General features: G+C 56.3%; 2 protein-coding genes and 1 long non-coding RNA gene across 5 annotated transcripts; 2 read left to right on the top strand and 1 right to left on the bottom strand.

The window, feature by feature from the left end:
* The first annotated feature begins 547 nt into the window (after nt 1-547).
* Nucleotides 548-9,295, top strand: LOC106040738 (protein CutA homolog). Its single transcript, XM_048055405.2, has 6 exons — nt 548-722; nt 2,873-3,021; nt 6,521-6,580; nt 7,358-7,403; nt 7,745-7,794; nt 8,346-9,295. Exons 1-6 carry the CDS (start codon nt 645-647, stop codon nt 8,446-8,448), a joined length of 486 nt encoding a protein of 161 aa, XP_047911362.2. The 5' UTR covers nt 548-644; the 3' UTR covers nt 8,449-9,295.
* A 404-nt stretch (nt 9,296-9,699) lies between these two features.
* On the bottom strand, nt 9,700-18,504 carry PHF19 (PHD finger protein 19). Of its 2 annotated transcripts, none has more exons than XM_066980777.1 (15): nt 18,337-18,504; nt 17,069-17,269; nt 16,703-16,784; nt 16,455-16,550; nt 16,249-16,349; nt 15,985-16,133; nt 15,578-15,673; nt 15,272-15,340; nt 14,268-14,388; nt 13,449-13,516; nt 13,199-13,369; nt 13,037-13,124; nt 12,777-12,862; nt 12,570-12,665; nt 9,700-12,432 (listed from the first exon to the last, which is right to left on the bottom strand). In XM_066980777.1, the coding sequence occupies exons 1-15, from the start codon at nt 18,487-18,489 to the stop codon at nt 12,081-12,083; spliced, it is 1,929 nt and encodes a 642-aa protein (XP_066836878.1). In that variant the 5' UTR covers nt 18,490-18,504; the 3' UTR covers nt 9,700-12,080. The 2 variants fall into 2 exon arrangements, with proteins under 2 accessions (XP_066836878.1, XP_066836879.1); XM_066980778.1 differs by lacking the exon at nt 18,337-18,504 and adding an exon at nt 18,087-18,196.
* Nucleotides 18,505-19,495: 991 nt separating this feature from the next.
* Nucleotides 19,496-24,462, top strand: LOC106040729 (uncharacterized). 2 transcript variants are annotated; one of them, XR_010826076.1, is made up of 4 exons: nt 19,496-21,914; nt 22,221-22,529; nt 23,623-23,788; nt 24,106-24,462. It is a non-coding gene; the product is annotated as an uncharacterized lncRNA (long non-coding RNA). The 2 variants fall into 2 exon arrangements; XR_001210055.3 differs by lacking the exon at nt 19,496-21,914 and having other exon boundaries at nt 21,950-22,529.
* Nucleotides 24,463-26,510: the final 2,048 nt, after the last annotated feature.

Below are 26,510 nucleotides of genomic sequence, written 5' to 3'. Positions count from 1 at the left end.
GGCGGGTGCGGGGCGCCCGGTGCTGCCGGGGGGCAGCCGCGACCCCTCGAGGGGCCGAGGAGGAGAGTAAGCACCCCGGGGGTACCGGGGGTAACGGTCGGGGGCAGACGGAAGCCCCCCGCTGCTCCCTGGCTGGCGGGAGTGGTGTTAAATGCGTCAGGTCTGGATAACGTACCGGCTTTCTGTCAGTTTCTGCCCAAAGAATGCAAAGCACCGAGAATGTTAAGTCTCAATAAATAAATAAATAAATAAAACAAAAACAAGCAAACAAAATAAGTCTGAGGGAAAACAAAACAAAACAAAGCAAAACAAAACCCTCCCCCCAAAAAAAAACAAAGCAAAACAAAACAAAACAAAACCAACAAAGCAAAACCCCAAAAACCATAAAGCAAACCCAAAGCAAACAACCCCAAAACGCACAAACCAAAACCCCAAGCAAACAACCCGAGAATCACAAAACCCCAAGGGCCGGGAGGATGAAGGCGGGGGGCGGCCGCTCCGTGCCCCAGCCCCGGCGGGCAGCAGCCGCCCGCAGGCCGCGGAGGAGGAGCCAGGGCCGGGCTCCCCCCCTCCGGGCAGCGGCCCCGGGCCGGGCAGAGCAGGTGGCGGCTCGGCGGGGACGCGGCTCCCTCCCGGCCGGGCCGATGGAGGCGCTGAGCCAGCGCTGCCCCCTGCCCGCCGCCCAGGGCTGCCCCCGGCCGGGCCGCGGCACGGTGCTGCTGGTAAGTGGGAGCCCGGGCGGGGAGCGGGGGCAGCCGGGGGGGGCGGCCGGAGCCCGGGGGTGCACGGAAGGGAAGGGGCGAAGGCGTTGTCACAACGAATTTTGGGGTTTGTTTCCACTCGTGCCGAGGGAGCCTGAAGGTCGCCACCAGCCGCGGCGTTGTTTGGGTTGGGTTTTGTTTGTTTTTGTTTCTGTTCTGGTTTTTGCACGGTGCCTCGTCCACGCTAGAGGCGTTTAGGGAAAGCCCTAACCTGGTGATTTTGATCCCCGAAGCTGTTTGTGGTTCGCCAAAGCCAAAACAAATAAATCTTGCAAAAATCTTAAGTCTCTGTAAACTCGGCTGTCGTTGTGCCAGTCAGTGCTTGTCAGTGAAATACAATCGCACAGCAGGGTTGTCAGCTTTGTTCGCTTTGACATTTTGGCAGTCATGAGTATATTTGGTTTGTCAGGTGGGAATCCTGAAGTTTCCATCCTTCGTTTTTGCACCATCCTTTGGCAAATACAAGTACGCTAAGAACAAAAAGAAAAAAGAAAAAAAAAGTGCTGTAATCTTTCTTTTCAGAAAACAAATAACAACAGCAAAACACCAACAAACAAAAAACAAGAGGGTGGTGACTATTATACTTCTATTCAATACAAATGTTCAAGGGGATTTCCTCGTCACATGCACACACATCTTCCAAGAAGATTAATGATTGCCATGCTGAGCGGGTCAGATTTTTTTCCTAAGCAGAGAACATGATTACATCCTAATCTGGAAAAGTAGATACACCAGCATATCTCTGTCTGGCTTGTAACTATCTGAGTGGGTTCTGGGATTTGTTGCGGAGTACTTGTTAAATGGCTTAGCGGAAAAAAAAGAACACAAAAGAAGCTCTAAAAATTATTATGAGAAACCCCCTCAAATGGATTGAAAAAGAGGAGACTGCTAATAAAGAACATCAGTCATTTTACAAACAGAAAAGACTTCCTGTCTTTGTGGTAACGAGAGATTTTTTTTTTAATTCAATCTTGAAAGAAAAAAATCTCTGACATTAGTCCTGTAATGGGAGTTTTTTCAGAGGGTAGAAATAAGGGGGAATAAAAAAAGAGTATCTTCTTAGTCTGATCAAAACCTTTTTATCATTGTCGTTGACTAAGGGCCAGATGCTGTTTATTTAAAAAACAAGACAAGAGACAAAGAGAAGAGCAGCTGTGCAGCGACAGTGAGTGCTGCAACCCAGGGCGCAGGCACCCATCCTTTTGCTGTTACTCAGCACACCAAATTAACCTTGCTATTTCAGCAACGTCCCGGCTGAGATAATTTATGTATTACATTTCTATGTGACCGTGTTTGTGGCATGTGAGTAGAAAGAGCAGCCAAGGGGCTTGCCAGGAATGGGATGTGATGTACAGCAAAACAACTTGTTGCCACTGTACTGGCAGTACATGGAAAGAGCATTACTGTTTCTGCAGCCATACAGGCTCAGGCCATGTCAATTAGGATTTCTGTGCCTGAAAGGATTGAATTTGACTGTACTATTCTTATCTTTTAATTAAGATGAAATGAATTTTAAACCTGCATTTAAGTCCTATCCTCCCTTGCCTGCTATGCGAGGGCTGCATGATAGCCTGGGTGGACTGTGAAGCATCTGTCAGCAGAATGCAGTAATTGTCCTGGGTTTGCAGGAAAGGGCTAAAGCTCTGAAGGGCCTGCACAGAATGTATTATCCAGACCCCTACCTCTCCTGGAAATACTGCTTTCCTCCTTCCACATCCCCAGCGAGGCACAGGCTCCGTCCCCCCTCTTTCCTAGAGGAGTCAATGTGCTTCACCCTGGATGTACAGCAAGCGGACGGCTGTGGCATGTGTCCTGAGCGGAAAGTAGATGCGCCTGCTGTGGGAGCCAAGCCTCGTGTGGTTCCCTTCTCGCTCCTTTTTGAAACAGAAACACAGTTTAACAGAGGCAGCTTGGCAGAGTATTAGATTGGCCCCATTGTAGGGGAATAAATCTCTCCGTGAGTATGTTTTCACTTAAATTACAATGAGCATTACTGTAATGTTGAAAGAAAGAAGGCTGGAGACTTCCTTTGAACCAGAGGTAAGGTAAATGCTTATTTTTAGGAAATGCAACATTTTACTTTAAGCCAGCACTCATATTTTGCATTTTAGGTGATGACTCTGTCTTTACTGATGTATCCAGTGCTGAGAAGTCTTGCTCTCCACATGCACGCTGCCGTCACTGGCAGCTACATCTCTGGGACCCACTCCATTGCCTTCATCAACTGTCTCAATGAGCAGATTGCCAAGGATATTGCAAGGTACAGAGAAATTTCCCCTGCTTGTCTGCTTGAATTATTCGAAAGCAGCTTTTCGTCGAATAAAGCTATTCCTTGTCCCTTGAGAGGAGCTGCGCTTCTCTGCTGTTTTAGGGGTTTCACATTTCTGCCTAAAAAGTGTTCCTTTTCTGCTATACTCCCTCTGGTTCTCTTTCTCTGTATCACATATCCACTTAACAAGAGCTGCGCTTTCTAAAAGCAAGCTGACAATTACCTCTGAAGTCAGTGCCACAGTAACACATCAAGCTAATTCTTAATTTATTCCATTGCCTTTTGTTTTCAAGATCAGTTTTAAAGCCATGCCCCTAAATCTCTGGGTCCTCAGACGGATGAAGCCCCAGCCCCATGTTCTCTGATGGGCTATAGTCTTCCTTCTTCTCTGAACAACAGTTAACAAATTCCAGGATAAGTGTTTATGGAGAGCGATAAATCACAGTACACTAACATAAAAATAAATAAAATCAGAAGTGGTCCACAGAAAACACAGAGCAGGCACTTGTGAGATACCACCTGAAAGCCTGCACGCTGTTCACCAAACAAACTTCAAGGAATGAGGGCTTTACCTTGATTTTTTTTCCTCTTTCAGTGTATGACATGCATTGCATGATGTTTTGCATGCAGTTTTTCCACATAGCCGTCAGTCCCCGACTCAATAGATGGTTTGTTCAAATTACTGAAACTGTGTTGACTGGGGAAATGTTTATGATGGACCATTAAGTTTCCTGCAACACCTCCTGTGAGCTGTTTTTCCTGCTGTGCTCCTGCTTGCCAAAAACTCTCCCTGTCTTCTGTAATAGCTGACCGTTCCCAAGCAGCCATTCAGGAGCTGACCGGCTACTGAAAGGGATTTTGTGTCACCTTAAATACTTTAACTGTATTAAGAAATTCAACTAGAATTATATTTGTACTGCTGGATGTCTTCTGAATAAATGAGTAACTGTGCGTGACTGCTGAAAAGATCCCTCAGTTCCTGATCTTAACAGCTTTGCAAAAGTTTTCCACTCTTTGATCATTATCATGCAGGGAAGGGAGAGGAAATAAATCACACCCCATTGCTGAGATTTATGTACTCTGGTTGCATTTTTACTGGTTGAGTAATTTTTCTTTTGTTCTGGAATTTGTAGGAATGAGTAACATTTGTAAAGGATGACAGGGCTTCTCCGCTCATTTTCCCACCCACCTTTTTCCTGGTACTGTCATGTCTATTCTTCCTTCATGTTGCTCAATGGAAGAGCAATTACTTTGAAGGATCAGACTGCAAGGAAATTGTCTGCTGGTTTTAAGGAAAAGTTCAGGGTTTGTGAAAGCAGACTAGCTATAGGTAAAATTCAGCACCTGGATTGTTCATTTGCACCATCTCTAACCCAGTTTATCTGGATGAGATAACTTAAAATCCTCAGAAGAGAGCCCTGGCCCACCCAGGAGATCCAGCCTCTCCCCTGTGCCTGCTATGAGAAGTTGGCCCCTCTGGGCTGGACGGTGCAGCCTCTTGCATCTCACGTAGCTCATCTAACACCTGAGCAGCCCGTGAGCCTCTGGCTCTGCCTTAGACTCGTGTGTATCTTTTTCTTGGCTTTTCTGCTTATTAATATTTTATCTGTCTCATTTCAGAGCCTATAGTTTAGTCAGGCAGGGACAAAGAAACACGCATTAAGTACCCAACCCAAAGATATCATCTATTATGCAGACGTTTTCCACAGACCACGTTCAGCTTCTTATAATGTTTCCCGTTACCATGGTGGCTGCTCGTTTCCGCTCAGCTTGCTGGAACAAAGTTCAAGATATCGGTTAAGATCACCGTTTATTGGGGCAAAGCAGAAGTAATTAGGAGCTACTCACCCAAATCGAAAAGGCTCCTGCGCTCAAGTGGCTTGGAAGTTGCAGATGGCAAAACAAAGTGATTTGCGCCATGTGTCTCACATGATAAACGCAGCGGGGATATCTCTGTGTGCGCTGCCGCAGTTTGTTGGTCCACAGATTAACTCAAGATGCTTTACGAGCATTAAATGACTCGTGCTGGCTACACGTGGTTAGAGCAAACAACCCCGGGCCTGCGGGGACAGCTGTCCTCCCAGGCCGTGGCCCCTCAGCAGAGGGACGCCCAGCTCCACCGCCTTGCCAGGCTTTGACATGAAACCCAACCGGTGATTGAGCTGTGGCCGTGCACCAGTGAACTTACTGGTCCCCTCCCCAGGTGTCTCTGGGTGCCGCTGGGTTTGTGGGAGCACTGCCAGGGACTTACCCATCCTGTGACTTTCTGACGGCGCTGCTGTAGGGTTCCTCCTGCGGCGTCAGTGCCGCCGGGGGTTCAGCCGTCCACCCGCCACGCTGCCGCTTCCCCAGAGCCTCCCCACCACAACAGCTGGCAGCCACAGACCAGGAGGAAAATTCTGGAGACCACTCGAGATCCCAAAGATCATCGTCATGACCAGAGTCACTGCTGCAGTGGCAAGGCTGTGTAAGAGCCACGGGAAGAGCTGCTCCCTTGCAGCTCCGGGGCTGCTCCCACTGCCTTCCTGCACCCCACAGGCAAGGTATGAAGTGCTGCAAAAGGACAGAGAGGGCAGGCTGCTAACACCAATGTGCAAGGGAGCTAATACACGTTCAGACAAGAGCTCAGCTTTCCTTCTGGGTCAGAGGCCAGATTGCAATACATGATGCAACTGCACATTAGCACCCCGCCAGGCTGTCTTCTGCTCGTCTCCTGCAGCACATTGGCCACTGACCAAGTCTGTCGTTTTTACAGTTCATAATGTCTTTTTGAAAGCTAAGATTTCTTATACTTTGTTTTGTCATCACCTTCAGTCTGTACCATAACCTGGATGTAAGGATTGAAGCAGTAGTTAATCCGAATGGGTTCAGTTCTTTAGCTCACTAAGGGTTACTTTTTGCAGGGTGTTGAATCGAGCCTTCCCATATCTAATAACTGTCAGCTTCTCTGCAGTTCAAGATCATCTAGTAGTTCAACGTTTGCACTGTTCAAGCCCTCGGTACAGAACAATTCCTGGCAAGGCCAGTGTTAAAGAAAGGTGAAGGCACCAGCACAGCGCCTGTAAGAGGCGCCTGCAGGAGGGACGAGGCTGCCACCACCGACAGAAGGGCCCAGACATTGTTGTGGTCAGCAAATAGAACATTTGACCTAGTTCTTCCAAAAATCCACCCTGAGTTTGCTTCAATACTCTTTAATCACTTAAATACCACTTGTGCTGGCAGACCAAGCAGCTCTGCAATAAATCAGCCCACAACCAAAGGAGGAAGCATGGGGGAAGGAGTTTATTTAGGCTTCGGATTTCTAGGACGTTTTGGGTAGAAAACCCTTGATGTTGTTAAATTAACAAGTTCCACATTTAGTTCGCTCTGCAAGGAAGAAGCATAGCTTGACAGCATATATACGTGGCTGGGAGGCAGACCCCTCAGCTTCCATCCGAGCCCCGGGTGTCACGGCTGGGGGCAGGCACTAACGCCCTCCTGTTTCACCCAGGGGCATCATGGACAAGAGACTGGCTGCCTACGTGAACATCCTGCCAAAGAGCTCGGCCTTGTAAGTTGGGCTGGGGATTCCCAAAGGAGGAGGCAAACCCCGGGCCGCTGGGGAGAAGGAGGAGGCCCCCCGAGGCTCCTGGGGCAAGGAGGCACTTGGCAGGAGGCTGCTGGTTCTGGTTGTTGTTGGGGGTGGCCGAGATGATCCTCACCCGTGCAAAGTGCACTGAGCTTATTAAGGAGCACAGATGCTCCGACTGCCGGCGGGGACCATTTAATTCTTGGTTACTTAGCTACAGAGATCTAGCAGGGTGATTTGTGGTCCTGAGGACGCAGCTCCTGTTTGTAGACAACCTAAAAAGAAGCTAGGATAGGGACCAGAAAAGGCTTTTGCAATATTAAGCAGCACCTTCAGGAAGGAAGAGCGATATCTTTTACCTCAGAATAAAGCCAGCCAGGCACCGTAGGTATCCTCAGCCATCCATGCAAAGGGATTGCCCTTGTTTTAGAGAAGTTAGGGAGCAAAGCCCCAAAACAGCCGGCAGGAGCGCTCCTGGTCTGTCCCTGCTGGAAGAGGGGAGCCAGGTGCCCACATCGCAGCCCCTGGCCCCAGTCCCAGCCCCTCACCTTGCCTTGTCCTGCTGCCCCCAGCAACCTCAAGCCTGGCACAGCGAGGGTGGCTCTGGTCTGGGAACCCGGGGTGCTCGGTCACAAGTACAGCAGATTTTTAGGGGATACGTGCGGATAGCACCAGGCAGGGAAACTGAACCCCCCAGGGGGAGCAGCATGGCTGCACCCATAGCTGCATTTGCTGATTATTCTTTTCTTTTAAATATAGGTATTTCTGGAAAGGGGAACTGGAAGAATCCACAGAAATACTGCTGGTAAGTGACAATTCCTTATGTCACAAAAAAAAAAATATAAAAAAACATCCCAGAGAGCCCAAGCCAAAAGGGGCTGCAGGGTGTTTTGGGGAGGGTGGCACCAACCTGCCTGAGATTTGGGATGGCTCTCAGGGACCCCAAGCACTCCCCTGCAGGCATGGCAAGGGGGAACAGCTCGGCTCAGCCCCTTGACCTTGTGCATGGGGGCAGACCCAGGGCAGAGCCCAGGGTTGCTCCTGTCCCACCACCAGTGCTGGCCGGGTGCACTGGGGCTGTGCGTGTGCGATTGCTCCCTCCCTTTATTTCTCCCTTTTAATTTTTTTTTCTTTTACTCTCTGCAGTTAGTGAAAACAAGGACATCCAAAATAGGCGAATTGTCCAACTACATCAGGTGAGGCTCTGGCTCTGGGGAGCACAGGGTTTCCATCCAAGGTACGCTGCCATCTCATGCTTGGGCTTTGGGATTCAGGCTCCCCGAGCCAGGTCCCACCCAGGAGGGTTTCAAGTGCTGCTGGATGTACCCTGTGAGCCCTAAAAACCCAGACACTGCATCAGCTCAGAACGGGTTGGCAGGAGTATCAGCTGCTGGGCTCCAACCAGCCTCTCGGCACTGGGAGCAAGGAGGGCTTCTCCTGCTCGTGCAGGTCACTGCCCGGCTGCCTCCCGGCAGGATCCTGCCCTCCCCAGCGCCGAGCGCTGAGCACAGCCAGGGCCCCTGGCAGTCAGCTGCTGGCTGTGGTAAACCCCAAACTCAAAGCAAAATTCTCACGTGGCGAAAAGGAGAGGCGGGTGCTTTGAAGTCGGTGGGATGCGTGGGGCACAGCTGACACGTGCCGCTGCGAGCAGAGACCTCTGCTTCCTGCGCCTGCGAGCCGACGCGGGGCTGTTCCTGCCGCGGGGATGGGTCCGTGACTCTGTTCTCTGCATCTGGTTCCACTTCAGATCCATCCACCCCTTTGAAATTCCCGAAGTCATCAGTCTGCCTATTGACCAAGGAAACCCTCTCTACCTCAAATGGATAGAAGAAAACGTCCCACGGGATTAAAGGAAAAGTGCAGAGACCAGCCTGCTTTCGGGGAGACGCGACAAAACGCGCTTTGTCCCGCTGGTGTCCCTGTGCAGGCACACGCAGGGAGGCAGCTTGTATCCCTGCGGGCTTGCTACGGCACAGAAGCTTGGGACTGGGAATTTCATTTGCACTTGAAATGTCCCCTCCTTGGCCTGACGCTGTGCTGCAGGGAGCACCGAGCCTGGGGGCAGCAGGGAAGGGCACCAAGGGGCTGCAGCATCGCAGCCACGGATACCCAGAGGTGCTCACGTCAAGACCCCACGGCACCTGGGGATGTTTCAGGCCCCCAGCAGCCAGGTGGTGGCTGTGGCCTGGCAGCCCCCAGGCGTCCTGCAGCCTGCGCCTGAGACCCTTCCCTGGCTCCGCTGCAGCAGCTGTCGCAGCATCTGCACCGCTCTGCCTCCCACTTCCCCAGCCCGCAGGCAGCAGGATGTGGCCGGGCACCCCGCGAGGCACTGGCTCACGCCCTCTCCTGCTGTCATCCAGCCTGCTGGCTCGTCTGACAAAACCCAAACAGAGAGCAAACTTGTCCAGAGGCTGCAGGCACTTGCCAGCACGCACTGACAGTGCCCTTCCTGCTGAGCCGGGCCGAGCCGCTGCCAGTTCAGGGAACCCAGGTGCCAGCCGGAGCAGGGCATCGCCCGGCTGCAGGGACGTGCAGCCCCGGCACTGCATCCCCCACCCGTGCCTGGACAGTTGCTTTCCACCCAGGCCAAGTTTAGCCTTGTAAAAAGATGCTCACGCAGCATAATTGGATGTAACTTATGAACCAAAACCAAGTCAATTATGTGACAGGGAAAGGAATAAACAGGCGTGTTCCTACCTGCGCAGCCGCACGAGTCGTTGCAGTGAGCAGGGCAGGAGGGTCCCCTGGGGCTCTGCAGTGATTCCCTGCAGCCTGATGCCAAACCGTGCTCCACTGGCTCCGACCTGCTCATCTCAGGCAGTGGAGAAGTGGTGCAGTGAGCCTTGCAGGTGTTGGGCCACAGGTTTGCATGGCCCCATCAGCTATCAGGGGTAGCAGGTGTGGGAAAGATGATAACAGGGAAAATGGGCTGAGCTCTGAGAGCAGGAAACTTCCCAGCGCTAAGTCAGGAGCGGCAGGATCCCAGATGGGTGTTTTGTCTGGCAAAAAAAAGAGCAAAGCACATGAAGAAAGCAGCAGCACTGACCCCCAGCCCCCAGCTGCCGCCCAAACTCAGTAATCCTGGTACCACAAAGAACCAGTGATGTTACAAAAAAGACTTTTTAATTGTACATCAGACATATTAATTACAACTTGGATATAACAAGAGTTGGTTATTACAAGCAGCAACCTGAAATCATAAATCTTTAGAAGGTGCACAGAGTCATTATAATATCTATTACAACTAATGCAAAATATATTCTGGAACAAAAATATTTTTAAAGGCTCCACATTCAGTTCTCTGCGAGAGGAGAGGGAGAGAGGGAGAGGAGCTGCTAAGCTGGGGCCACCACAGCATGGGTGCACCCACGTGCGCGATGTCCCCTTGGCACATCCCACGGGAATAAACCTGCTTGGCCCCAGAATGGCTCTTGGCAGCCCCCGGCCCCTCCCCAGGGCAGCAACTCCGACAATAATAAGGCTTCATAGGCACTCGTGAAAGGGAAATACTGCAAGCGCTCCTCCGGCAACCAACGCTGGCAGGATGGGGAGGGACCCGGCTGAGCTGTACCCATCCCTGCCAGGCACGGGGGGCCTGCCAGCGATGCCTCTCAAGAGAAGAGGCTCCCCAGAGGCCCAGCCCAGCCCAGCAAGCTGGGATGCAGACCTCGATGGTGCCAGCAGCCTCTCCCCAAGCTCGCAGACCCTGCTTGGCTCAAACCATCCCGTGGCTGGAGCTGGGCAGAGCCTCGTGTCCCAGCCACACGCTTCACCAGCAGCATCTCCACCAAGCAGACCACTGGGTAACTCATCAGAAGGGAATTAAAAGGCTTTTACTTGTTGTGCCCAGCATTCAGGCTCACGGCACAGCAGCTGAAGCAGCTCATGCCTGGCCTGAGCCATGCGGGCACCTCCCCATCCAACCGCCAGCCTCCTGCACCACCTTGCTGTGGCAGTAGCTGAAGCAGCAGTTTATTTTTCCAGGACTGTGCTTTGGCCTCCGGTTTGCAAACATCACCTGCTCTCTAGTGCTGGTCACGCCGGTGGATTTTTGCCTTTACTGGAGGGGAGGCAGCAAGACACCTTGCGCCCCATGCCCCACCTCACTCTGCGTCTTTACAGCGCACCACCCAGCCACGTGGTGAGCAGTTTAGGTACTTCTTCAATAAAACAACCTTTTCAATTCATCCTCCGGCTGGTAGATCACAAAAGCACATGTACAAACACTGATGCTACGTGGACAGGGCATGCGGACAGAGCAGGACCACACGGCTCACCCGCACCGTGGGGCAGCCACAGTGGTGGTGGGGGAGAGAGGAGAGCAACATTAAATACACATAAAAATATCTTAGAAAAAAATCTAACAGGTATGTCTGACATTAGATTTTTTTAAAAAAAGACAACTCTTTGCTCCTGAACATGACAGTATTGCTTTAGACAAGAAGGGGGTGCTGGTTCTCTGTCAGAAGAGAACCACGTTGCAAGAACCGACCCCACACGAGTAACAGCGAGCGAGGCGCAGCCTGTGTGTGCCCTCCCCGGGAATGGGGGCAGCGGGGGGAACGCCCCAGTGCTGTCTCCCCTCCTCTTCTCTTCTGCCTTTTTGGTTTGTCTGCTGGTTTGGCACTTGCAGGACAGGGTTTCCTGCAGGAATAAAGGCCTCTGGCTCCAGTCCGGGCGGTGCCCACTGTGGTTTAAGGCAAGAGCATGTGTTTTGGCTGATCAGTTCCAAGACATGATTGTCAGGCCAGGGAAACGAAGCGGCCGCAGCGTCGCACACGGTGCAAGCCGCGGGACGAGGGTCGCCACGCATGTCTGCGAAAGCGCTGCATGTGGGCTGTTCACAAGGCACCTTCCCCTCGCTTAGAACAAACCGCATTCCTCGAACGAACGGATTCAGGATGAGAAGGAAAACCCCATGCAACAGCTGCCACGAGAGTCGCCCACCACTTCCTGGGGGCACAGGGCCAGGCCGTCGGGCTCCTCGGCGTGACAGCAGAGGTGCTTGGCACCCAGACCCCCTCGAGTCTGCTGTTTAAGGCGTGGATGTGGTGACACCGGAGTGCACCAGGAGACCCCAAGAAGCCTGCCTGCATGACAGACAGCCAAGGGGCAGCACCCCGGGGACCCTCCAGGAAAGATCAGAGCCGCTCATTGCTTCCCCGCCGCTGCGGCGGTGCCTCTGGCTTGGCCAGAGGCTGAAGCAGGAAAGCGTCGCTCTTTGCGTATACACGGCCAATAAAGTAACAATTGTCAATGAAATACAATAGAAAGGCTGCAGGTTTCACCCCACAGCAGCGCAGGTTTGGACGCTGCCTGCGCCCCTCATGGCTCCGGGCAGCCGGGACCCCAAACACGGGGGGCTCTGAGCCCACCCCAGCCACGGTGGTGCCGGTTCCTCCTCCTCTGCAACGCACCAGGGGCTTCACCATGCCCCAGACCTCCAACGTTTGGTCCGGGAGAAGAATCTGGGCCGGGGGGCTCAGTAGGGGGTCGTGCCTTCCCATTCCACCAGGTACTGGACCTTGCCCTCCAGCGTCACCCGCCGCGCCAGCACCTGGTACTTCTCGCCGCAGACCAGCCGGCCCGCCGCCCCGAAGTAGCTGCTGATGGACGACTTGAGGTGCGAGAGCGAGGAGTCGTCCTCGCTGATGCTCTCGAAGGTGTGGCTGTCGATGCCATCGTCTGGCCGCTCGGGGCCGCAGGCCGCCTCGCTGCCCTCGGGGGTGCCCCCGGCCGGGCGCCCGCCCGCCTCCCCGCCTCGACGCTTCGCCCCCGCCGAGGCGTAGGCCGGCACGGCCAGCTTGCGCTTGCGGCTGCCCACTGTCCTCCGGCTACAAGAGAGGGGGACAGGGCAGGGGATGAGGACATCAGGGTGCTTCAGGGACAGGCGGCAGCCCTTTGCTCCCCCAGCCCCAGCTGCACCACTGGGACCCCTCTGGAAAAGGGATGAGGCGGGCACAGCCCTCACCTGGACTCATAGGAGAGGCTGGTGGTGGCCGAGCCTGAGGTGCTGGCGGCGTCTGTGGAGTCCACATCCGAAAGGAAGGTCTGTCCCGAGCTGGCGCTGGGGAGGGGAGGCAGCGTCGGCCCCAGTCCCACACAGGGGAAGGCTCCCAGAGGGGACCCAGTCAGGGACTCCGCGCCTGGGCTTCAAGCCTGGCTGGGCAGCACTCACCTCTTCAGGCTCTGAATTTCATCCAGTGTGAAGTCAAAGATGCTGGCCAGGTGATGGTTTGTGCTCCAGGCGGAGGTGAAGTCGCTCTGTACCACAAAAATGAGTGCCCTCAATATGGCCCAGGACCCGGGCTCAGTACCCTCTGCCCAGCCTCCACCTCACTCCCTCCCACAGCCCAACAGCACCCAGTGGGCTTCGCACAGCCCCAGGGTGAGGGACAGGAGCTCTCCCCACCCAGGGACGGGCATCGCAGGACTCACACTGGGGATGGCGTCCTCCAGCAGGAACTTAGCCCGCTTCCGCCGCGCCGCTCGCCGCTTCTGCTGCTGGAGCTGCCGCGGCAGCAGGCTGCAAGGTAAGGGGGGGGGGGTGAGGCTGTGGGACCCTGACACTGGGGGTCCCGGGCGCCCTTCATCGCTCACCTCTCTTTGTGGACGTATTTGCCCTTTCCTCTCTTCTTCAGCTCGCAGGAGCCGCTCTCGCCCGCGCCCGGGGCTTTCTCCGGCAGCACCTTGCTGGGGGGGTTCGGCGGGACGCGGATTCGCAGGCGAAAGATGCATTTCTTCTTTTTGATTTCTTTCCCACAGAGAAACCTGGGGAGGAAACAGCCCTCAGCCTGGGCGGGCAGGAGCATCCTGCATCCCTCCCAGCCCTGTGCCCCCCAGGGCTCACCTGCTCTTGTAGCTGTTGAGGGCGTTGAGCAGGTGGGGGCCTCGCTCGGACACGGGGGTGCCGGTGAGCTGCAGGGGCAGAGGAGAGGCCGGGCTCAGTGCTTTTGCAGCCGTTATGCAAAAACTGAACGGACGGGGGAACCCGCACGCCGGCTGCCTCGGCAGAAAGCGAGGGAAGCAAAACCACGCCGGCGGCGTAACGGAGTTCAACACGCCCCGCTTTTATCGCGGCTCCCAGCTCCAGCCCTGACTGGGAAACTTGTCAGGTACATCACAAACAGGAAAATCCCATCACAAAGTCGATTAAGCAAGCTCTGAGCCCGAGCTCCCCAGGCCAAGTGCTGTGGGGATGAGCAAGGCTGTGGGCTCCTTCAGGTCCATGCCATGACACAGGATTTTGCGGAGATGCCCACGCTCATCAGGGCAGGACTGCCAGCACCACGGCTCCACTGACACGTGGACATGTCCCCTTCCACCCTTTGGCCACCTGTCACCTGTAGCCCTGTGCTCTCCCCACAGTCACCCACCCTACAAAGCCAGCACTTCCGAAGCTCTGGCCCTTCGCGAACAAGAAACACACCAACACACCTCCGGGTCGGCAGCCAAACGAAACCCGGGGCAGAGCTCGCTGCCCCCAGTTTCACCGTGGACACTGCCCTTCGCCATCCAACATGCCCCAGCATCACAGGTCCAGCCACCACAGGGAAGGCCCGGTCCCCCTGACCATGGCTTTGGGAACAGCCAGCCCTGACTCGCCGCCCCAGCAGCAGCTCTCCCTCGCGCTGCTGCCCCCCAGCTCGGCCCAAGCGTGGACATTTACCTTCCCGAGCTGCAGAGGGTCCCAGTGGTGGTTCACGAAGGCCAGGATCTCCTCGAAGTCGAAATACTTCTTCTTGCTCTGCACGCCCAGGTTGTAGAGGGCGAGATGGACGACGTCCACCCTGCGGGAGTGACCAAGGCCAGGGGTCAGCAGCCTGCTCCCGGTGCAATGCCATCCCCAGCCCACTCATGGGTTACGGGACCACAGTTGTGGGAAGCGTGATGGCCCGGAGCACAGCCCGGGGGACACTGCAGCAGCAAGGACAGCACCCCTGTACCTCGGGGACAGGGACATTCCCAAAAAGCAAGCTCCCTGAGGCCAGGAGCTCAAGGACATGCTGCTCCCAGGACAAACACCCAGACTTCTGGTGTTTAAATAAGCTCCAGCCACGCACTCTTGCTGCAGTTAAGTACAGGAGCAGGATGGCTCTTACTCACATGAAGACAGACTGTTTACAAAACCGCCTCTCCTGTGGGACTTTACACTTGCGTCTCCAAAAATGAAAGCCAAGCAACATATCCTGGAGGATTTCCCTTATCCCTCACCCAGCCTGCTACCCTGCGCTGCTCCCTGCAGCATCCCCACAGCCCGTTCGCACCACCAACGCATCCGCAAGGAAAAGCTGCGCTGCTGGCACTGTCAGTACATTTTATGAAGCGCTTTCGGACCACCAAGGTGCACTATAAGGTACCATATAAGCTTGTATTTAATCACAAAATTTGATGACGCGCCCCCTAATTGCTTTTTGCAATTATCTTCTGGCAAACGTGTGCTTTGGCTCCCAGACAACGCAGCAGGTTTGGAGCACACTGTGTGGGAGATGCTCCACGAACTTGCACTGCTAAAACCCGGCGCTGGGGCTGGCCCCAAGGCGAGGGCTTGGCAGCACCGGGCACCAGTGAGCCTTGTGTCCCGCAGGTAGGGGGGATAGCATACCCCATAGCATAGCATACCCCACAGCGGGGACCCCAACACGTCGCAAAGGAGCCGGGGCCGTTCCTTACCATCTCAAGGGCAGGCGCTTGATGTATTCAGGTCCCTGGTTGCACACGGAGCAGAAAAACACATAGAACCTGGAAAACAGCAGGGACGGAGCACGTAAGGAGGGGTGGGATCGTCCTCGCAGGGATGGGGGCCTAGGGATGGGTAGTGCTGGGTGCTGAAGGTGACTGTGACCAGGAAGAGCGGGACTCAAGGGACGGGGCCACCCCTCCTCCCCCCACCCCAGCACGGGGCTGCAGCAGCACCCGCCTCAGTGCCACAGCCAGCTGGAGGAGATGCAGATGGGACCCCGGGACACCAGGACGTACCGGTCTCCGAACATCATGGGGTCGCTGAGGCACTGGGTGCAGGCTTCGTGGAACCACTGCCGGCAGCGGTAGCACTGCAGCATCTTCAGGTACCACCTGGGGAGGGAGAGGAGCCGGGTGACAGTGAGGGCAGTGCAAGTGGCAGCCACCACCCCGGCGTCCCCAGCCAGGGAGATGAAATCCGGCCGTGAGAGGCATCGTCCATGGCCACAGAGGTGGGGGCAAACGGTGCCTCCCGATCGCAGACGCAGAGCGGGCAGCAGAGCCGCCAGCCTCAGGGAACGGTCCCCCAGCTGGGGACTTGTCTCTTGGAGGAAAAATCCCCACCCTGACCCCATCTGGGTTTTGCAAATGTTTTTGCACATTAAACTCCGCGGGACAGCCCTCCCGGCAGGCAGGGTGCTTACTCGCCGGGGCCCCCGCAGTAGCAGTAGCACTGCTGCTGGTTGGTCCGGTGCGGGGAGTCCCACTCCAGCAGGTCGGGGTTGTAGGACAGCACCATCTTGACGGCTTGCAGCGTCTTGGCGATGGCTCCCTTCTTCAGGGCACCCCCCTTCTGCGGGACCAAGCAGGATGGGGGTCAGCACGGCCACTCGGGGGGGCCGCATCCTGCACCGCCGCACCAAGGGCAGCCGGCAGACGCAGCCGGCACCCCCGGCAGCCCCACTCACCCGCACGGCCAGGGCAAATATGCAGCGGCGACAGAACCACGGCGTCCCCAGCGGGCCCTCGCCGCCGCTTGCCACCGGGACGTGGCACTGCTGGTGATAACCTACGGGAGGGCTCAGCATCAGCACCGCCAGGCTGGCTGGACCCAGGGTGCCAGGGCGGAGGTGCGTGGGATGCAGCAAAAGCAGGGCGATGTGCCCGCACTCACCCAGCCCACACTTCCCGCAGATGAGGATTTCGTTCCTGGGCCCCGACGTCTTCCCCAGGCAGACGTTGCACTTGGGCTCCTCCCCAGGGACGCCGGCTATGGAATAAGGATGGCAGGGTCAGAGATGCACGGGGCACAGCCACATCCCTGCACAACTGCCTGTAGCACCAGGCTCCTGCGCCCCACGTTGCTCTGAAACTGGCAGGGAAGCAGATGCTGGCGGCATGAGAGGACGGGGTGGCACTCACCATGCTGGATGTCCTTCCAGAGGACCCAGTACTTGGAGTTGTCCTCAAACGTCACGAGGCAGCTCTGCTTGGAGCCGCTCACCTGCAGGAACAGAGTGGGAAGATCCAGTGAGCCCCCACTCCCACTTCCAGCACTTTCCTGTTTTCCCCACTGACTGCCCTGACTGAGAGCTGCGGGAAGGCAGGTTTTGGGGGGTGATACCCAGGTGATGTCAACCCACAAAGCCCCGATGACCAAAGACACATTGCAGCCCAGGCCGGCACCCCTGCGAGCCACCCCAGGGAATGGCACTTGCACCAGCTACTCTTTGGATGCCCACTTTCCCTTCTGGGCGCCCACTTTCCCTTTCCGAGTACCCCTTTTACCCTTTTGATCTTTCCGAGGTAGTAGAGCCCATCTGTCCAGCGGCACAGCACGTACTGCCCCTCCGTCAGCTTGACCATGAGCTCCCTGCAGCTGCCGCCCCTCCGCGCAGAGGCGGCGGCCGGCGCTTGCTGGACACGGCCAGCGGCCGCGTAGACATCGCGGATGATGGGGTTCAGCTTGCCGTTCTCCATGAGCAGAGCCTGGGAGGGACACAGCCGCTCGTCACCGCGCCGTGATGCAAGGCACCCACCGGCTGGGCAAGGTGCTCGGCTCCACGGGGGGCTCTGCCCGGGGAAACCGAGCCTGTGGACAGTTCAGCCCCTGCAGCGGGTGCTCAGAGCCCACAAAACCGACGGGGACGAGCTGGGCTCAGCCATGGGTAATTTATGTGAAATCAGCCAGAGCTGCCTCAGTCCTCGCCACTGTCCGGCAGGGGTAAGGGGACCCTGATTGCCCTCAGCCCTGAGCCGCTCCGTGAGTGCAGCACGTCCTGCAGAGGGTGCCTTTGGGGATCTGCAGCTTTACATTTAACGTGAATTTTACTTGACAGTTGCCGTGCAGCTTTTACAAGCTCCCAAGCCGGAGGAGCGGGGAGCCCCAACCAGCAAGCGAAACCCGGCCACCGGGCTCCGCTCCCTGCGAGGGCTTGGAGCGAAGAGGCAAAGAGGCCGTGCCCGGCAGCTGCGCCTCCCTGCAGCTCCTCTTGCACCGCTCCGAGCCACCCCTAAACCAGCCCCAAGCCGCTTCCCCCCCCCCCCCCCGTCCCGTCCCGGGGGTGCGGTCCCGGTGCCACCCGTTCAGCGCCGGCAGCGGCCGAGCCGAGGGGACCCCCCCCGGGCCGGAGCGGCCCCCGCCCGCCGCCGCGTGTCAGCGCCCGGCCGGGGGGTCCCGAGCTGCGCCCCCAGCCCCAGCCCCAGCCCCAGCCCAACGCGGGGGCTGCGGGACCGCTGCGGGGCCGTTTCGGGCCGCCCCGTCCGCTCCCCCCCCCCCGTCGGGCTCCCCCAGCCCCGGCGGCACCTGCCGGGCGGCGGCGGGGAGCGGCGGGCGGCGGCGGGGAGCCGCCATTGGCTCATTCAAAGGCGCTGCGGCGCCGTCGCGTCCCCTCCATCCCCGTCCCGTCCACCCCCGTCCACCCCCGTCCACTCCATTCCCGTCCCGTCCCGTCCCTCCCGGTCCCGCCGCCCCGTCCCCTTCCCGCCCCGCCGGGGCTGCTCCCCCCCCCTCCGCGGCCGCCGCCGAGCCGAGCCGAGCCGAGCCGTGCCCTTACCGCTCGGCGCCGCGCCGCCCCTCTGCCGCCGCCGCCGGGCCGGGCCGGGTCAGCGCCCGCCCGCCCGGGGGCCGCCGGGGCCGCGGCGGGGAGCGGCGGCGTGCGGCGGGGGCAGGGCGCGGGGCGCCATCTTCCCGCGCTTCCCGCGGGCATTGACGTCCCAATTATGCAATTAGCGCGGGGCCGCCTCCGCCGCCGCCGCCTCCCAGGGCTCGGCTCGGCCTGGCACGGCTCGGCACGGCGCGGGGTGGACGGGAGCGGGGTGGACGGGCACGGCTCGGTTTGGCACGGCTTGGCACGGGGGGGTCGGCACGGCACGGCACGGGACACCATAGCCCGGCACGCTGTGGCATAGCACAGCATGGCACGGCTCGGTCTGGCACGGATCAGCACGGGGGGGTCGGCACGGCACACCATAGCACGGCACACCATGGCACGGCGGCCCCCCCCCCCCCTGCAGGCAGCCCCCCCCCAGCGCACGCACAGCCCGTGGGGTGCCTGCAGCTGCCCCACGCAGGTGCCCCCCCCCTCCGTGCCCCCCCATCTCCGCCCCAATCCGGGGCCCCTCCGCCGTCACCCACCCGCCTGGGGGTCCCCGGGGCACCCCCAGAGCCCCCCGGGCAGGGGGCGGCCAGGGGTGCCCCCCGCGCTGCCCTGCCCGCGCCAGGGAACAGCCCGTGCTGCCGGGATTCCCAGAACCGGGGGTCGCTTTTCTCTGAATCTCAGCAGAGAAAATCCATCACTGCAAAAATGCTTCGGCCGGTGCCAAGAAGGAGTCTGAAGGATTTGCTATTTGCCGGAGAGTGCTGCCAAAACAGAAATGTTTTCAGGCCTGCTCAGACAGCAGAGAAGCTGATTCCCGATTTAGGGTGGGAGCCAAGCGCGAGCGGCGTCCGTCCGAATTTTATTGCTGTAATCGATGAGCTCCGCGCAGCGCCGCAGGGCGGCTTCCCCACGCCGGGGCTCATTGCACACCTGCAAAAAAGTTCGCCCCGCACACGAGCCGCTCCCCTACGCGTCACACAGGGTTGGCACGGTGCTAAGATGCCTCCTGAAGGTCTCCGCACGATTCTGTTGTCTTAGTTTTCTGCAGCTCGAACTTCCCCACCAAGCACCGGCGGCGTGCTGTGAGCACCCGGCCCAGCAGGCAGGCAGCGCCGCTCGTGCGAACCTGAGAGGTTCTGCCACGCGTGGGGCACTGCAGGAGCGCTGGCGGCTGATTTCCAGAACTCGAGCAGTAAATCCGTGTTGTCTCCCGAGTAAACATCCTGCCCGCAGCGCTGCAGGCCCCAAAGTGTCTATGGCAGAGAGCAGGGCAAGATGAAGCCAAGTTCATTTTAAAGCTCCTGGACGCGAGCACAGTGGCAAACGCAACCTGTGCAGTGCACCTGGGACCCTGCTCAGGGTTTCCTGAGAAATGCAGAAATAGTCCAAATAGTCCTGGATTGTCCTTCTGGGGGCCAGGAACCACGCTGTGCCACACTGTGCTGTGCCATGCCAGCCGCACTGCGCTGTGCTGTGCCATGCCATGCCCTGCTGTGCCATGCCGTGCCGTGCCATGCCGTGCCATGCCATGCCCTGCTGTGCCATGCCATGCTGTGCCTTGCCGTGCCTTGCCTACTCCCAATTGCCCGAGGCTGGGCCCATGTTTGCAGAGCTTTAGGAAACCAAAAAAAACTGGCAGCTCATTCTCCCTGCATGAAACACCATCCTGTGCCATCACGGGGAACCTGACGCATCTTCAGAACAGCCCAACGACCAAACTCTGCGGTGAATCATGGTGTGCTGGCCATGAGTCACGGCAGGATTAAAATAACTCTGGCACCATAACCCTGCTCATGGACAAACACCGCTGCTCACCTTCCTGCAGTGCCTGGTGCTGGTTTGGACCAAAAGCAGCTGGTTTGGGACAGGAGGGCAGCACCGTGCTGCCAGCCGCTCTCCTGGTGGTGCTCAGGCAGGGATGGTCTCACGTGCTCCTCAACCATCATGGCTTATCCTCACAGTGTCCTGGAAATGCGGGCGGTGAGAGCGCTGCATCGAGCCCTGGGTCACGCTCACCCCGTTAACAAGCGGGGACAATGTCAGCAAGCCCCCTCCAGCATGCAGCAGCTCCCTCCACCCTGGGAGAGGGCACCCCAAGCCCAGGGCCTGCGAGTGGAAAGAGCACGTTAACATTGCCTGGGAACAAAAGTCCCAAATAAAAGGAAAAAAAGAGGAATCTGAGGTGGATGCTCTATTTCCGAACACCAGTCCAGCCACACGTGAGCATCTGTCCTGGTTTCTCCATGGGTGCTTTTGCTGCACCATCCACATCGAGCCCAACGCGGGGCTCAGACACAGCTGAGCGGCCGCTTTCGCACCAGCGGGGCCACAGGGACCTTGGTGGGACGATGCCGGACCCGTTCCACTGCAGAGGGACCCCTGGCCCCCGCTGAAACGTTTCTGTGCCGCCCTCACAGCCCGGCTGCAGAGCCCTCGGCACCCTGGCACGCCGAGCCCGGCGGATGCTGAGCTGCTCTCCAGGCGAGGAAGGCGCTGGTTAAAGCAAAGCAGCAGCAGCAGCAGCGGGCCGGGGCCGTTCTGGGAGCAAATGAGCAGAGATGGAGGCCTCGAGGTGGGAGCAGAGCCCGGGCTCACGCAGAGCCCCGGCAGCCCTCCGCCTCCCTCGGACGAGCCGGGCTCGCACCACGGCAGGTCGCTGCAGCTCCTTCCCTGCCATTGGAGCTCCAAACAAAAACAGCATTTGCAGAGTGGTTTGAATTAAGCCTTGGTGGTTAATTACTCTCCCCCCTCCCTCGTTTTGTCCCCAGAACCCTTTCGTCGTCCCCCGCGGTTGCAAAGGCGGGGAAGGCGCTTGGACGAAGCCCCCGGGGCCGAGGGGCTCCTGCAGCCGCGTCCCAGCCGGGAGCTCACGGGGGCAGAGCGGGGCGAGCAGCTCCCAGCTCCCAGCTCCCAGCTCCCAGCTCCCAGCTCCCAGCTCCCAGCTCCCAGCTCCCAGCTGCCTTTCTTCCAAGGGCGCTTTGAAAACTGCCCAGAAATTGGGTGGCTTCTTTTCACAGTGTTTTTCTTTCTTTGAAAACAGGAGCGGGAGGAGGGGTTGTATGTTGGCTTGTAGTCTTGGAAACCGAAGCCGAGGAATATTGAATGGAAACCCAAACACGAAGCTGCCTATGAACTCCGGGCCTGATTTTGAGATAGGATCTGCAGAAACGACGCGCGCTGCCTGCGGCTGCCCAGAAGCCTCCTGTGGCCGTACAGCACGGGGCTGCAGTGCTCGGAGACCTCAAGGCCCAGCACAGCTCTTGTACGCTCCCCGAAACAATTTGCAGGTGCCGTTTCCATCTGGAAGTTCAGCTGATAAAATATTGCACATTCATGCTGATAGAAGTAGCCACAACAAATGTAATTTGAGGCTACTGACTTAATTAACCTTGGCCAACACTTCCCCCTACTCCCCAGTTCTCCACCGCCTTTGCTCCAAAATATCTCCCTGGCCAACACAATCAAGTTAAGGAAGCTCAAAGCAGCCATGTGCGAGGTGGCAAGTTCTGCTTCTGTCCTGAAGAAGGGTTAAAGTAGGTCTTATTATTATTTTATTTTTTATTAGTATTAGTTAATTCAAAAAAATACTACCTTTCCCTACAAACCTTGTCCTTGATTATTTTAGACCATCCTAGCTACACAAGCGCTACTACTCTTTGCCAGCCTTACCATTAAATATGGAGCAACCCATCCTAATTTAGCTCATTAGAACTCTCTATTATTATCTTTTTTTCATCATTTGAGGACCAAAAAAATCAGCTGACAATTTGCACGGCAGAAGCGATCTGTTTCGGATTAGCAAAGTCTTGATATTTCTCCAATTCCCGTTTCTGTCCCAGAAAGGGGAATCCGTTTCCTTATCAAGAAGGCCGTGTGGCTGACGGCCTCGGAGATGGGTCCCTTCCAACTCGGGATATTCTATGAGGATCGGGGAGGCTGTTCCTGGAGATGAGGATCGGGGGAGGCTGTTCCAGGAACGCCAGAGCCTCCGCGGAGCCCCGTGCTTGGAAGGCGCCGCAGCTCAACGCATTCCACACGGACACGGTAATGCTCGGCCGTGCTTCGCGCGCTGCGGCACAGGGGGAGTCGGTTCTCGTTCGAGCCCTCTCCGAGCAAAGCGATCTACCAAAGGGCACAGTGAAACAAAGGTATGGTTGTAATTAGAACGAGAGTAGTTAAATCCGACGTTCAGCTGTTTTATGCCAGCTGTGCCTTTAAAAGGAAGAGCATTTAGGCATCGGGTTTCATGTCTTTTTATTGTTTATTTAGTATGAATTTAATCCGTATCCTTTTTTTTAGGCTTAACTTTCTTTGCGTGCTTCCATGCAATTGCATAAGACATGAAGAGCTTGTAAGTGTTCTCACAGCTGTGCAAGGTTTATATTAATGGAGCCGTTACATAATTTTGACACAGATATGTTATGTACACGTCTGCAGTTCCTGAGCTCAGCTCAGAAAATACCACTCCCCCCACCCCCCAAAAAAAAAAAAAAAGACAAAAAAAAACGACAAAAGCCCATTTTATTCCAGGGACAACATGAAAAAGAGTGAAGACCTGGGTGTACTGGTGGCTGTGTGCACACAGCGCGACAAACGTGCTGCTTTCACGAGCTCTCACAGCTCAGCTTGCCTCTGCCTCCTGCAAGGCTGGCTCCTACCTGCTGCAAACGAGCAAAGCTTTGTCTGTGTCGTGTCCCCGGGACGCTGCACAGCACCAAGTGGCACCGGGCACTGCCTCCCCCCCTTCGCAGGCCTTTGCCACCCAGGCCTGCACCATCCCCAAAGCTGGCTCCGGGCAGTGCTGCGCTGGGACGGGGCCCCGGAGCATCCTGCCCTTTCCCTGGGGTACTCGTCCGGCCAGCTGGGAGGCCTCTGCCTTCCTGCAGTGCTCCCGTTGGCTCTGACCTCCTGGCTGGAGTGGCACTGGGGCCCCACAGTCAGTGAAATACTGCCTGCTTGCAGGATTTGAACAAAATCAGTGGAGTTGTTAGCGGTAGAATCAGGCTAGGTAAAGGCATGGAGGCGTCGGGTCCCTCGCTCAGCTGGCTGCAGCCCTCCACCTGCGCATGCACGCACACACGTTTTTTCTCCTCCCTGCAAGCACATCTCCCCTCCCGCACACACGTGCTGTCTTCTCTCCCACGCACTTTCTCTTTCCCCAGCTCTCAGCCACCCACGGTTTTTCACCGTTTCCCCTCTCCGTCTGTCGCACCCAAGGAAAACCCTCCCGTTTACCCGCAGGTGATAACCGCTCTGCGGGGACGCGTTTCACAGAACCAGCGGGAGCGGAGCACAGGGGCAGCCGCCCCCCACCACGGGCAGCGACCCCTGCGATAAAAGCCGCCAGGTGAATCCCCACGGGAGAGGCAGCGCCCCTGGCAGTGAGGGCTGAGGAAAGCTCACCCAGGTATGGAGCGGCTCCGACTCCCATGGCAACGAGGCAGAGCTGCCACTATCTTAATCTGCAGTGATCTGGAGATCAGCGGCCTCCCCCCTCCGCTCTGCTGCAGCAGCCGGAGGCTCTGAAAGCAGCTCGCGGGGCCGATGGTGCCACTCGCTCTGCTCGGGGCCCTGCTCCAGCCAGGGATGGGGGCGATGCTGGAGGCCTTGAGCTGTGCTGGGCACGAGCTGGACGGGCGGGAGGGGGGCAGCAGCCTCCCAGCCCCTCTTTGCATGGTTGGGGCGATGCTGGGGATTTGTCTGACCCATTTTCCTTTCTCTCAGCCTCCTGGGGAGGAGTAGCACTTAAACCGGTCAACACTGAAGACGCAGCTCCGTTCAGGAGGTCCTCACAACCCTTTGTTCAATTCTCCAGCATGTCAGAACCCCATCTGCTGGGTGACACTCCTTCCGTACAAACGCACCAACTTCCAGAGGCAACAACACGATGACCCCGTTGTTCTTGGCACTGAGACGAGAGCAGAGACTTTAGGGTTCGTTCCCAAAGTTTCCACAGATTCCCTGCAGGACCACAGGCGAGCCACTTCATCGGCGCGCCTCTCGGTTGTCTGTCGGCATCCTCGGGTCTGCAGGGCAGGGGCTGGTTGTCACCGGGTCACCGGGCAGCGGCAGCACAGCTGGCCCCGCGCTGTGTAAATAAACCTGCCTGGTGCTACTGCAGGAGGAGTCAGCGAGGTTTGCAGCGGGGCTCGGCTGTTCCTATAGCAAGCTGCTGTCATCATACCTCCAGGTTTTCTGAGTCAATTCCCGATTTTACAGCTAAAATAATACACAAGCCTTTTTTACGTTAGTGAGCTTTATTTAGGAAATAAATAAAATGTTAAGAAAATATGAATGATTGTAATAAATACAGCACTTGTCAAAATTGCACAGCTATGAAAAGCGTAATATTTTTAGGCATATTACTCCAGTGTGGTTAGAGGGTCTGGCACATAACTGGAAAAATAACTTTCTGTGCCTGAAAGAACATTTCAAACACGGAAGAGAAAAAAACTACGGGGGGGGCAAAGAACATCCAGTTCCTTCCCAAACAACCTTTGACAGATATTTGTTTATGAAATTTTTTTGTTTTCTGAAATCTGATACTTCATCACAACTAATTATTTAAAAGGATGCTGTCGAGATAGAAATGAGAGATGGAAAAATCTGTTCGTAAGTCAGCAGTCCGGCTGGAGGTTAGTTACAGCACATGACATTTCACCAGCTCTACCAGACAGCTGCTGTTTCCATGGTTTGCAAAATATCAGTGGACAAACAGTTTCTCCTTTCCCTTCTCATGCAGTGGGCACAATATTGTCTCTCAGTTTTGAGTTTTCAAGTGAGACATGGGGAATATTGCAGAGGAAAAATGAATATAGTTGCATAAAAGCCTTTCACTCACAAATACATGCTTGCCTCTGTCTGCAAGATCAGGCCTTGGGTTTGTGCACTACAGTTCCTCTGGCCCTGGAGAATGCCTTGCAGTCCTGGACGAGCAAGCTGTGCTGCTGGCATGAGTTTGCTGGAAGTTCAGAAACTGCTGCACCAAAACCCAACTCCAGTGATTTTGACAATCAGTTGTTAAGTAGGGAATAAAGAGCATGACGCTTGCTGTTTTGGAGGATAGGTTTAGCATTTGAACTTCATACATTTGCAAGCTTGACTTGATTGTAAAAATAGTCTCTATTCATTCCTTGCCTCTATTTAAAAAAAAACGGATAAAAACATTTCTAGTAGATATTTCCATTTTAGCATGTAAAAAGAAAAATCAGAGCACAGAAAAATAAATAAGCAGGAAAAAGATCAGTGCTTCCTAATTAGTCACTTGCCTTGAAGTTTCAGAAGACACTGAACACTTTAAAACAAAGCTACTGAAGGGTCCTTACCACTGCTTGACCCAGCGGCTCTGGACTTCCCTGGGATTAACCCTCAGAGCTCCACATTTGAAGTGGGAAAGTCAAACTACTCCTTTCAGAAACACTGGAGTTGATTTCCCCCAGCCACAGTGTATCTGGTCACATTGCTGATGCAACAGTGCATTTTTTTTACAGAGCACATAAATATAGGACTAAAATAAATAGCAAGAAATAAGTCATCCAGTAGAAGGATTTCAAGCTACAAACGCTATCCACAACTCATTGCTTTCAAGGTTACCGAAAAGCACAAAGACACCCAAATGGAGCCTCAGCGGAAGGGAACTGCCCTTGTCCCTGGCAGGGAACAGCCAAAATCCCACCCCAGGGCTGCCAGCCAGGGCAGCTGAAAGGTGCACGGAACCTCCTGGAAAAGGGAGCCGCGTGCCTTGGTGCTGCTGGAGGATGTGGAAAGCTCGGCCTCACCTCTTGCAACCCTGCAACCTCTCAAGCCAAGGCTGCCAGATGCGAGCTCGGGCTGCACTCTGCCAGTGACACACACACCTGGGCAGGCGTGGGAAGGAGCAGCCCCTCTCTCCGCATGTGAATCTGCAGGGGTGCGGCTGTAATCTACATCTAAGGCAGGAGTATCAGCTGTTTCATGAAATAATCACAGTTCTCACATGCAGTAGCACACTCCATGTGGCACTGGGCAAAGCACTCAGCATGCTCAGCAGTAACTGTCGCTAGCGGGCAGATCCGGTTGATCTGAATTAATTCAGTGCAGCACAGGCTCAGGCTCTCTGGATTTTGAGTGCAAATGAAAACTAATACGAT

Source organism: Anser cygnoides, chromosome 20, assembly GCF_040182565.1.
Source record: "Anser cygnoides isolate HZ-2024a breed goose chromosome 20, Taihu_goose_T2T_genome, whole genome shotgun sequence".
NCBI lineage: Eukaryota > Metazoa > Chordata > Aves > Anseriformes > Anatidae > Anser > Anser cygnoides.
This window is presented reverse-complemented; position numbering and strand designations above follow the sequence as displayed.

Bases quoted from the DNA above. Each gene is read 5' to 3' on its own strand.
- LOC106040738 (XM_048055405.2), top strand. From the start codon at position 645: ATGGAGGCGCTGAGCCAGCGCTGCCCCCTGCCCGCCGCCCAGGGCTGC. The intron at 3,022-6,520 runs GTACAGAGAAAT...TGTTTCACCCAG, and splicing joins ATTGCCAAGGATATTGCAAG to GGGCATCATGGACAAGAGAC. The intron at 7,404-7,744 runs GTAAGTGACAAT...TACTCTCTGCAG, and splicing joins AATCCACAGAAATACTGCTG to TTAGTGAAAACAAGGACATC.
- PHF19 (XM_066980777.1), bottom strand. From the start codon at position 18,489: ATGCCCGCGGGAAGCGCGGGAAGATGGCGCCCCGCGCCCTGCCCCCGC. The intron at 17,270-18,336 runs GTAAGGGCACGG...TGTCCCTCCCAG, and splicing joins GGGCGGCGCGGCGCCGAGCG to GCTCTGCTCATGGAGAACGG. The intron at 16,134-16,248 runs GTGAGTGGGGCT...TTGGTCCCGCAG, and splicing joins TATTTGCCCTGGCCGTGCGG to AAGGGGGGTGCCCTGAAGAA.